Source organism: Panthera uncia, chromosome F1 (assembly GCF_023721935.1).
Source record: "Panthera uncia isolate 11264 chromosome F1, Puncia_PCG_1.0, whole genome shotgun sequence".
Taxonomy (NCBI): Eukaryota; Metazoa; Chordata; class Mammalia; order Carnivora; family Felidae; genus Panthera; species Panthera uncia.
The window spans coordinates 38,784,039-38,796,083 of NC_064813.1; the positions used below are offsets into that span (position 1 = coordinate 38,784,039).

The 12,045-nt window shown below is 49.4% G+C and overlaps 1 protein-coding gene across 1 annotated transcript in view; it reads left to right on the forward strand.

The window, feature by feature from the left end:
* The first annotated feature begins 11,937 nt into the window (after window positions 1-11,937).
* IGFN1 (immunoglobulin like and fibronectin type III domain containing 1) overlaps window positions 11,938-12,045 on the forward strand; it is a 30,964-nt gene continuing 30,856 nt past the window's right edge. Inside the window, exon 1 of the mRNA XM_049635056.1 lies at window positions 11,938-11,947. Within this exon, the coding sequence (XP_049491013.1) occupies window positions 11,938-11,947 (10 nt within the window). The remainder of the gene's footprint in view (window positions 11,948-12,045) is intronic.

Genomic DNA, 12,045 nt, shown 5'->3' on the forward strand with positions numbered 1-12,045 from the left:
TCCCGCTGCCCGCATCATCTCCTCCGCTGGTGCAACTCCAGCCTCCGTCCCAGCCCACCCTGCCCTTTCGCTGTGGCATCAGAGGACTTCTGGCAAGAGAAGGGAGCGTGGGCAAGAGGTCACCTGCTCAGGGGCACAACAGGCACAGGTTATCAAGAAGACGCCCGGGTTTCCTCCATTCCTCCCTCAAATACTGCTGAACTGGGCTCAACATGGGAAATCCATCAAGGAATAAAATACACGCGTGATTCGTGCTCCATAGAGCTTTCAGTCTAGTGGAACAAAGGCTTAAAAATACTTGCTCAAATATATAATGATAAACGATGACAAGTCAGCAGATCCTGCCATTTCTACCTGCAGATGCATCTAGAATCTGACCACTGCCCATAGCCCCACTACTATAAGATGCCCCAAGGCATCTTCATCTATCACTAGATTATTGCAGGTGCTGCTTATCTGCTCTCCCTCTTCCACTCTTGTTTCCCTGCAGTCTATTTCCAACCCTGCAGCCAGAGTGGTCCTTTCATCACATAAGCCAAATCTTGTGATCCCTCTGCTGAGAACAGCCATCTTAGAGTAAAAGGCAAGTTATTATCACGGCCAGTGGCCCAGTGTGATTGCTGACCCCTTGCCTCTGTGACATATTTCCTCCCACTTTTCCTCTGCTCAAGCCCTCCAGGCTGAAAGCCTCCGGATAGCAAAAGTGGTATTTAAACCTGGGTTTGTTTTATTCAAGAGTCCATGCCCCCTCCACTAAGAATATTATCATCCCCTTTCTACAAACAAGGAGACAGATGGTCAATAAGTTTAAGATGAGGCTAGAGTCACATGATTAAGAAATGTGACTATCTTTGCAAATTATATCTGCAGTTACCTGCATAATTGCAAATCCAGGATAGACCCCCTACCACTTCTTCTGGAAGATCATAAGTGTCCACCAGTGTAGACCAGGAAATAATATCATTGGCAACTCAAGTGACTTCCATCATACAAAATTTCCCTTGATTTTCATTTCTAGGGAGCTGTGATCTTGATCCTTTAAGCCTAAGGTCATTTCAAACTGATCTCAGAAAGTCGGCCAGGAAATGAAAAGTTTTCTTCCTTAAATTCTCATGCTACCCTCAATGTAAAGGTAATTTTTTATCCCCATGATTTTTTTTTAACGTTTTATTTATTTTTGAGACAGAGAGAGACAGAGCATGAACAGGGGAGGGTCAGAGAGAGAGGGAGACACAGAATCTGAAACAGGCTCTGGGCTCTGAGCTGTCAGCACAGAGCCCGACGCGGGGCTCGAACTCACGGACTGTGAGATCGTGACCTGAGCCGAAGTCGGCCGCTTAACCGACTGAGCCACCCAGGCACCCCGATCCCCATGATTTTTGTAAATAAAGCTGAGGGTGGCATTCAGGAAGTCTGAAATCACATCTTCTGCTTCAGAGCCTCCTTCAGAGAGGTCCTGGGGGCAAGTTTCAGGAGAAGCCAGTGAAATCCTTCACTGTATAGTCAGTGGAATCATTGTGGGGGAACAGAGGAAAGCCCATCAGACATTGTAACCCTGGAGAGAACCAAGAGGCTCAGGGCACCATTATCTCCTTCATGTGGGTCAGATCAGAACCAGGCAAAGAGATGAAATGGGCAAGAGGGTCCTGGAGAACTTTCTCCAGAATAGAGATGAACACTGGTGTTACTGTCTCCAGCATGGACACAAGACTAGACCAAGTAGGGACCTGGGATCTTCAGGTTCCTGGTTCTATGTAGCCATCATGCTGGCACTCTGTCAAGTGGTTCCTGATTGAGTTCCTCCAGGGGCACAAGTCAGTCACCAGGCAGTAAATCCCTCTTCTGTCCTGGGCATTAATGAGATCCAGCCGCCTCCTGTCAATCTCCCAAGAGCAAACATCTAACAACCTAGGCTGACAGGTGGCCCCCTGGGATATAGTCTATAATGGAGCCCAGGAACTGTCCAGGGCATTTCCCAGAATTAACTGCAGGGAGGGTGGGAGGCATGAGAGCTTTAGGAAAAGGAAAGTGGGAACATAGGTGGGGGTCCCGCAGTCTCTTGATGCAGGCTGGGCTTTTGGAAGGAACAGCACGAAAATGTGTCGCTGAGCTAAACAAACCAAAGGGGTTTGTCACCTTTCCTTGTGACTGGAACTAATAGAATTCCTGTGGCGGAATTATCTTTTTCTATGTTTCTTTTTTGAGGGGGATGGGAGTGCTTTCTTTCTCTGTCTTCTCTGTCTTCCTCCCTCCCTCTCTCCTGCCCTCTCTTTCTTTCTTTTTGTCTTTTCCGGTTCTCGAGGAGGAACTTCCAGAGTGGTATCAGACAGGGTTGCAGTCAAGCAGACCTGAACCTCTCTTGTTTTATAAATGGAGAAGCCCAAGTTTTGAGGGACACAGAGGTTTGTCTGCCTGGCTCTATTCCCAGCTCCATTCCCAGCTCTCAGTTAAGGCTCACTCTGTGACCTAAACTTACTTCACCTCTCAATGTCTCAGGTCCCCTCTCTGTAAAATGGGGATAATTTAATTGTGGAATTAAAGGTGTCCATAGGTGTAAGAGCCAAGGATGGGGTCTGCCACTAAGTCAAGGCCCTTGGTGAAGGTCTTCAAGTCCACCTGGTTACTCCATCATTCACTGGCCTCTGACAGCAGCTCATACCTCCTGGAACATTGAATTTAATCTTTGGAAAAAGAAATAAAACTTTCATTTGGAGCCGTGTTTGAGAAATTAAATGGGTGGGGATCAATTGTGGGGAAAACATTTGGAGGAGGTCAAAGAGTTGATGTTTATCTCAAACAATAAGATCTCACAGGGTTGGCTTTGCCACACTGCATGGAGACACATAAGCTATGGATTCTCGATCTTACTTTATAGGGGCTAACGTCCTCCTCTACTCAATGGTTATTTCCTGTTGCTGTTCTACTCTTTGAGAATATTTAATTATTTGAGTTTTAACACTTCGTATCTCAAATTCTGATTGGGCAGGTGAGCCCCTGATCTTTCTGAACCAAAGCCAGTAAAGAGGAGTTAGTTTTCACTGTGGCTCCTTTGTGTCTTTAAACATTAGCTGATTCTCCATCTCTGTCCAGAATTGCTCAGGAGGATGGCTTGGATGACTGTAAGAGTTTGGTAATGCTGCGGTTAGGGTTGAGTCAAGGGCCTGTCACTCTGTTAATCCTACATCCTGACCCTCATCTGTCAGCCCCTAACTTTGAGGCTATGATCAACCATGCTTCTCACAACCTGCACCTAAATGGCTGTGTAATTCCCAATGAGTCCCATCCCTGTTTTGAGTCTCATTGTTGCCTTTTGTTGGGACCTCTCCCTTCCCCATCTTCCGGTTCCATTACACAGAGCTGTGAGAGGTATCTTCTTCCTGTCTTTTAATCATCTCAGTTACACTGGGGTCTCCAAACGGGCCCACCTAAAATCAAATAGTGGTGGGGGCTTGCTTGTCACTCCCCCCAGTTAGAGTCAGGTAAATAATCTGTAGATTTTCTGGCTGGGAGCCCTTCATTCAACAAATGAATGCCAAGCACTGTTCTCAACTCAGTAAACAAAACAGAATCTCTCTCATGGGGTTTCTATTTCAAACTGGGGAGACAGCCAACAAACAAAGGCATGGATTGGATCAGTTCTGTATCAATAAATTCTAGCTACTTTGCATTGGATCATCAGAGAAGGAGTTCCAACCAGTGACAAGAGCCAGCCAGGCAGAGGCAACAGCGTGCACAAACACCTCTCTGCAAGCCACAGTGGAAACTGTAAGAGGAAATGAGACAATTAAACGACATAATGATTCCAAGTGCCTAGCTCAGTCGCCTATTGTGGATGCTTCAAACGCGCTAGTTTCCATCTCTGTCATGGAGAACTGTCAGAGCCAACCACAATGACAGACACCATTTATTGGAGACCCTGACGGTGGAGATACGTCTCCCCAATCAGACGAGAGTCTCTGAGGACTGGGGCTGTTCCTCTGCCACCATGTGTAGAAGGCAAGGGCTGTCTCCCCATCAGAGAGCAAGCCCCCTGAGGGCAGGACTGGTCTCCTTTCCAGTCCCCAGGGGAGGTCCTGACCTCAGGCTTTCTTAAGCAGGAGACTGACAGGTACCTTCCTTCCCCATGGCTGGATCTCACGAGGACTTGAAGTGCCCCGCAGGCCCCAGCCTCACTCCCTGCCCAGCCCTCGGCCAGGCCCCTGCCAGTGGTGTTTTGGCATGGTACCCCAGGGCCAAGCCACTGGTCAGGGATGGGGTTTCAGCCTGAACTTTACCACCAGCTGCATGTGGTCAGGCTGCTGGGAACTCGGAAAGTTGATGCCAGAGAAAGGCCAGCTGATGTCAGGGAAGGAGCCACACTACCCTTGGAACCTGAGGCCGGGGGGTTGCGTCATAGGGTCTCATCCCCATGGTACTCATTTCAGCTGGCCAGTGGGAGTGGAGGTTCCTAGGGACAAGTCATACCTCATCTGGGCCTCGATTTCCACCTTTTGCAAACCAGTCCACAAGACTGAGCTTTCCCTGGGTATGTATCCAGGCTTAGGTGCAGGGATTGGAATTCCCTGTCCCTGACCTTGGAAGCCCCTGGTCTGATGTTGGAGACACAGCCCTACTCTCAAAAATATCAGTCTAAGGGGGGAGGAGGTAGATAGGTTCCGGCTTTGAATTTTTTCCCACTCCAATCTAACCAATAAACAATACCCAAAAGCTCTTTCGAAAAGACAAATCTATTATTTCTCTGCCTAAAAACCTCATGGATCCTCATCCACTCCCAAATAAAGACCAAACTCCACTGCAAGGCACAAAAAGCACTTTACAACCTCCCTGGGTATGAAGCCTTCAGGGTAGGTGGGAGTTTTACTGAAGGGCTCTTTCCTGCCCTGTCAAGGAATTTGACCTGCCTAAAGTCTCCTTCAAGGGTGTGCTAAACTCAGGTTTAGCCAGAACTCTTTTCTGCTTAAAGGGAATGTTTCTTTGCAGGGTGGGACGGGGACCATGAAGAGAGAGCTTCTGACCGTCTCCTAACCCCTGAGGCTACAGGTTCAGGAGACACTGCCCTGTGATAAAGCTGCCGGGAGCAGAGCCCTGTCCTGGGACACAGTGGGTGTGGGGAAAGGAAAGACACACTCTGGCATTTAGGAAATTCCAGGGACTCGGAGACAGAACGTATCCCCAGGACAGGCCTGAGACATAAAAGCTGAGGTGAATTAATGTGGTCACACGGACATGTCACTTAATATGGGTGTCACAGGAGGGCAAGAAAGTCACCATTCTAGATGGGGTTGGGGTGTGGGGGAGAATGAATTGAAGGACAAGGGCCAGCGTGTCTGAGTTGGAGAGAATAAGCCAGGAGGTCAGCTGGGAAGGGCGCTGGTTGGTGGAAAGGCCTTGAACGCCACAAGGAGCTTAGATTTGGTACAAGCAGAATCCTTGCACAGCATGGAGGTTCCACTAGGGCCTAGCCCTGATGGAGCCTGCTTCTAATACAAGAGTCTGAGTCAGGTTGCCCTGTGGGGCTTCCATGGGCAGTTCCAGGACTTGAGGCTCCCAGCTCCCCCTACCCCAGTCTGCCTCATGTCCCAGCTCAAGGTGGCTGGCTCCTCTTCCAGACTGCTTTGCTGCTGCTTTCCCAGCTCCCCACTGCCTTCTGGACTCAGTTTCTCTACCTGAGAAAGGGGAGTTGAGCTCTGCTCAGGGTAGCAATCTGACAGAGAGCTGGGTCAGGATTCCAGAGGAGTGCCCAGGTGGGGTCTCCTGCCCTCCGTGTCCCCTCTTCTACCAGCATAAAGCCTCTTGCTGTGAGGCCTGTGGTTGTCAGGGGCACATGGCCTGGATGCCATGAGAGTTCTCTGGAGAGATGCCAGGAGGGCGTCTTCTCCCCAATCAGTTTGCCACCTGCAAACCCGTCCTGCATTGCCCGTCATCGGGTGGGGCTGCTAAGGACATTGAGCTGGGACAACTTTCCGAGAGGTGGGGGGACTGGAGAAGGGGTGACAAAGAGCATTCTCTGAACCCCATGGATTTCTCTCCCCTTCCGGCTCCTGCCCCAGCAGAGCCTGTAACCAGTGACGGCAGGGTGTTTCTTGAAGGGTTCAACATTATCGCCCAATGATCTTTCCACACGGTCATAGGAGAAACACCGACAGGAATGAAAGAAAGGGACAGTCCTTTTAATTTTTTTAAGCACAAACTGTTCATTCCCAGATCGTGCTACTGGCAGAACACCAAGAATTAGCCATTTTATCAGCCCTGTAATAACTGTAAAGTGCATGATTACATTGCACGGTACTTTGTGTCTAAGTGTTAAAAGTGTAAAGTGGCTAAATGTAAATATTTAAAGTACACTACTCATATTTTAACCCTGTTTTTATTATTTTTTCCTTAAAAAATGCCAGAAGGCTCAAAAATTGCAAGTGGCTGGACCCTTCTCAACTTCTGATAGGCCCTGGTAGATCTTTTGAGGCTAAGGCTTTTGGTCAAAAGAATCCAGCCATGAAGGCTGCAAAATGTTAGATTATATCTAATTCTTAAAGTTCTGAAGAGCCAGGCCAGGAGGCAAGTGTAATGGAGTTAGAGTGCCTGCTTGACATTCCTACTCAGTCTTTTTTTTTTTTTTTTTTTTTTGACAAAGAGAGATAGAGAGGGAGAGGGGTAGAGAAGGAGAGAGAGAGAATCCCAAGAAGACCCCACGAAGACAGCGTGGAGCCTGACACAGGGCTTGAACCCACGAACCAGGCGATCTCGACCCGAACCCAAACCGAGAATCGAACGCTTAACCAACTGAACCACCCAGGTGCCCCAGCATTCCTACTCAGTCTTTTACTAGTTGTGTAAGCAGGAGATGGGTATTTAATCATTCTTAGCTTCAGCTTTTTTCTCTGTAAAGTGGACCATAGTAAGTGTCTACTTCATAAGGTTGTTACACGGCTAAACAGAACAGCTCATGTAACGACGTCACGCAGCATCTCTGGACCCAGGAAGTGCTGAACTTTACTGTGATTAGATGAGAACAAACAGGGATCTCATGAGATAGCCAGCCATACGAAAACGCAACCTTAGAGAGCAGAGCGGGCTCGCATCCTTGAGCGAGAGTTACTTCCTCACTTCCTTACCATCTGACTGACACCTCAAGGGAGCGGCTTTCGGGGATGACTTACCAATTGGTGCTTCACCCCAGCCCACGGCCTTTTGACAGGTCACTCTCGTCTCCATTAACGACTAGTGATTCATGGATCTACTCTGCCTCTTTCCTTTGCAGAGAGGGGCGCTGAGGCTTGAACAGAGCCCATCTCTAGAAAGGAAGGAGTCAGATTAGATCCACAGATTACCAGTTGTTGAGAGTCAGATTTAATAGTTAATGTATCTAAAGACTTAGAAGAATGTTTGACATGTAGCAAGAGCTCTGTAAGAGTTAAGTATTATTATTGTCATTATGTTGATATTGTTAATGCTAACAAAGGTTCTGTCCAGCTCTGATCTTCTGGAAGGTTCTGTACTGACCCAGTGGACTGATGCCCATTGTGGCCTAACCCCTCCTAGAAACTGGAGCAAGGAATCCTCTCGCCCTCTGCTCCCTGGGGGGGGGGGGGGGGTCCAAAGATCCCTTTCTGTGGCCCTCAGGTCAGCAGGACCTACTGGGCTAGACCCTTTCAGATGAAAGGATGAGCTCCTGACACACATCTTTCTGATGATGAAAGCTGGCTTTGCAAGCATGAAATTGCCCTTGGGGTCTCCAAGATCTTCATTTACAAAAGGCTACATTCATTACTTGCAGGTGAGAAAGACATGAACTAAGGCTGACCCGTGGGCTGGGCTGGAGATGGGAAGGCATACTGCCAGGTGGGCAGCTGTGGAGGGGGGTGTGGATGGTTTGAGAATGGCCGACGGAAGGACAGCCCTGACAGTGTCCCAGGGAGGCTGGTGAAGCACCGGGAAGGGTGCTGTCTGCCCCCACCCCCTGTCTTCCTGGGTAAGGACTGGTGGGAATAGAGTCCTGTTCCCTAGCCCTAAGCCCAGAAATGGGCCCAAATCCCTGAAGCCATCCCCACAGGACAGCATGTGGCCTTCTATCTTTCTGGAAAGTCCAGTTCTGTTGGTGACATTTGTGTGTGTGTGTGTGTGTGTGTGTGTGCATGCGCGCACATATGTGCACAGGTACATACATGTCTTTGATTAGAACGATGCCCTCCCATCCCATCTACCTGGACCTCAATGGGAACAAGAGGACCCGGTCCCATGGAAAATGTCTTCAGGGCTTTGCCCAGCTAGAGCAGAGCCATTTTTCACACTAAGACATAGAGGCAGTAGCAGCCCGCAAATGAATTCAAATTCTCTCCTGAGTCACATGAAATAGCCCTGCTTTCCAAATCCACAAGGCCTTGCCCATGGAACCCACTCAGCAAATCACAGGACTCTAGAAGATTCAGGTTGGCCAGGACCTCAGAGATCATCCCACCCAACCCACGCCATGAGGATTAAAATGGTCCCCAGAGGGAGGTTTGTAGGGGGCCTGAGCCTTTTGGCACCTGCCATATAATAATGCCCTTCCCTGTTGTGGGGACAGGGGGACAATAATAAATTATGATCATTTCACTACCCAAAGTCACTGAGCCCTTCCCATAAGACACTGTGAAAGAATGGATACACACAAATCCTGCCTAGAGCTCTTCTAACATGGACATTCCCCTAATAATGTAGGCCAAAATTATTCCTTTATCTCCCAAAGGAAAAAAAAATCTATCAGGAGGTGTAATGAGGTTATGTTACGGAGAGAGGCGGTGTGAAAATTTCACCACTGGATAAAATCTGGGCACTGGGAACGTTCATTGGGGAATTGTCAGAACACCCTATCATTGGCCTGGGTGGTAGACAGCCAGGAAATCCCTTAAAGGGGCTGAGCACCCCCATTTCACCCCCTTTGTTATCTACTGCCAGTCACAAGGAACAACACGAGCTTCTGGCCCAGGAGCTTTCATACCATTGAAGATTCTCACCTTCAGGCAGATGGCTGAACACGCTAGACATACCATGGCTGAATATTACTGGGCATTCCATTTGATAAAGGATAAAGGATAAAAAACAGAAGTTGAGGGATGGGTGAAAACTATTTGACCCATTTTAGTTCCATGGAGTCCTGAAATTTCCATCTTACTGCAATGAGAAGGATCCAAGTATGGGACAGTGCAGAGCAGACAGGCATGCCTATGGTAGTATTTGGGCCATTCCCAGGCCTCAGGGAAGAGCCTGCCAGCTACTTGGGGGCCAATGGAGGCACCTACAATGCTGAAGGGCTCTGTATTGGGCCTCCTTCTTTCCCTCCTGGGACGATGAAGCATTGCAGTGCAGAGGGTCCCCTGGAGCCCAGGGCTCCACTTTCAGAAAGAACATCTTGGGTTTATTGGACCACCCTCCTGGGACCTGGACTCCTCCCTCTCACTTCTACCCTCCTCAGTTCCTTTTCCGCTCTGCACCAGACTGAGTTTCTAAAAATGCAAACTGGAAGGGCGCCTGGGTGGCTCAGTCGGTTAAGCATCCAACTCTGGCTCCAGTCATGATCTTGCGGTTTGTGGGTTCGAGCCCCACATTGGGCTCTGTGCTCACAGCTCAGAGTCTGGAGCCAGCTTCGGATTCTGTGTCTCCCTCTCTTCTGCCCCTCCCCCATCTGTTCTCTCTCTCTCTCTCTCTCTCTCTCTCAAGAATAAACATTAAAAAATAAAAAAATAAAATAATAAATGCAAACTGGGTCCTGTCACCCTTCCAGCTTAAATAAGCCTCAATAGCCCTTAGGACAGAGATCAATTCCTCATTGGTTCCTCAAGCCCACCTGTCCAAGCTCAGCTCATGTGGCTCTTGCCCCAGGTCTCTGAGCTCCAGCTCCCCCGGCCCTCTATCAGTTCCTTCAGAGCACACGCTGCAGTTGGTAACTGGCTATTTATCATGTGTCTGCCCCGTTAGACTGTAAGCCCCATGAGGGAAAGGCCCTGTCATTTGCTTACTTTTGTATTCCCAATGCCTCACACAGGGCCAGACCTGAGACCTGACATAGGGCAGGTGTTCAACACATACTTCTTGAATAAATGAAACACCAGCCTCTGACACCTAGCGTTAGGAACACAGAGAGTGACAAATACATCTGCATGTGCACGTGTCCACACACACACACACACACACACACACACACTGGAGTGGAAGAAGTCAAACATCTCCCTTCTAAGAACATATGCAGAGGTAGCTCCTCTGCTAGAATTGGCAGTGTGTTAATGAGTACATGTAAATATCCAATGCCCTCCCCTCGAAGGACACATTAGCCCCATTTCCCTTCTACCTCACTTGAATTCTTGATCAATCATTGCTTATTGGTGGCAGCAAACCAGTTCTCTGTCCTCAAGGAGACAGCAGGTGGCTCTTTCAAAGCAGACCAGGTGGGCTTCTCATCTTATCTCCTTCTGGGCCTCGCTTCCCCTCCACTCTCCTTAAGAAAATACGTTAGGGGCACCCGGGTGGCTCAGTCGGTTGAGCGTCCGACTTCGGCTCAGGTCATGATCTCACAGCTTGTGAGTTCCAGCCCTACGCTGGGCTCTGTGCTGACAGCTTGGAGCCTGGATCCTGCTTCGGGTTGTGTGTCTCCCTCTCTCTCTGCCCCTCTCCTGCTCATGCTCTGTCTCTCTCTCTCTCCCTCAAAAATAAATAAACGTTAAAAAAAATTTTTTTAAAGAAAATGTTACCAGCCACCCTAGCCCCAATTCCCATTTTCTGTCCACACATCCTCAAAAACCCAACCATCTGCCTGCCACCTTCAGCCCCCAGCCCAGCTGGCTGGGTCACGCCTTCTATCCCAAGAAAACTTACTTTCTCCCAGCAAGCCTCCTGGCTGTAGGACTCCCAGGGTTTCCCCCCGCCCCACACTGTCACTGAAGTGCACCTCCACGGTGCAGCCTTTGGGATCATGCCCTTTTGTCTAGTTCCCAAAGTCTGTTGCCTATTTGGTGCCACTTTGGGTTGTGATTCCCAAGAGGGTAGTGGCTTTATGTATTAGTGTGACTTATGGTGTCAAGGGTCTCAAGGGATCAGCTTAGCTGAAAAATTAGGGCTTTGGATGAGGCACCCCACCCCTACTAAAAGGGGTTATCTGAATGAGGCAAATGGAACAAACTTAACCAAGCCAATCTGGTTAAGAGCTTACAGGTCTGCAAACCGAGGAGGTGGATGAGCTGATGTCACAGGACCCTTCCATCTCTGACCTCCTCAGAGGCTAGGGCATTAACCCTGGGGGAGGGGGGCTGCCCTGCCAAGCCTGAGCTGGAGCTGGAGAAGGGAGGCGGGGTGAGTGGGAGGGGCAGAGAGAGCCTGGGGCGTCCGCAGTGACCTACATCTGCTCCCGGCACTGTCTGTCCACCAGCAGTCCATTCAGAGCCTTTAGCAGTGTGCAGCAGCTGGAAACAGGGAGGAGGGAGCAGACAGGAGGCTGGAGGTCGGCGGTGCGCCCAGGTAAGTGGGTACCTGGATGCCCACCCATGGCAGAGCAGGGCAGAGATGGGGATGCTGGAATGCTCTCTAACTTTTCTACTCAGGAAGGGGCAGGCAGTGGGCATGGGATCAGCCTGGGGCACGTTTGCTGGCTGGCTGATTCCACCCTGGGGCGCCTGTACAATCCCTTCTAGAGGACTCCAGGATATTTGGAAGAGAGAATCTCAGTGAGTCCTGTCTGAGCAGTTTTGTCCTGGCTCTGATTTTCCAGGCACTGTTTGGCTTACAGTGTGAAATGATGATCAGGTTAAAAATCTGACTAGCTGTCTAGAATAAGGACTTCAGGTCTGGGGCTTGTTACATCTTGATTAATAACATGGTCAAAGCAGTTGAGACAAACCCCATTTGACTCTTCCTGCCTCAATTCTACCAGTTTGGAAGGTAGAGGCAGCAGCTACCTAGAGACGCAAGATGACGGCAGGTAGGGGCAGGGGCGAGCAGTGTTGAGGGCTATCGTTCCAGGACAGACCAGGAGACACTGCCCTGGGCTCCAGGGCTGAGAGTCATGATGGGCTGGGC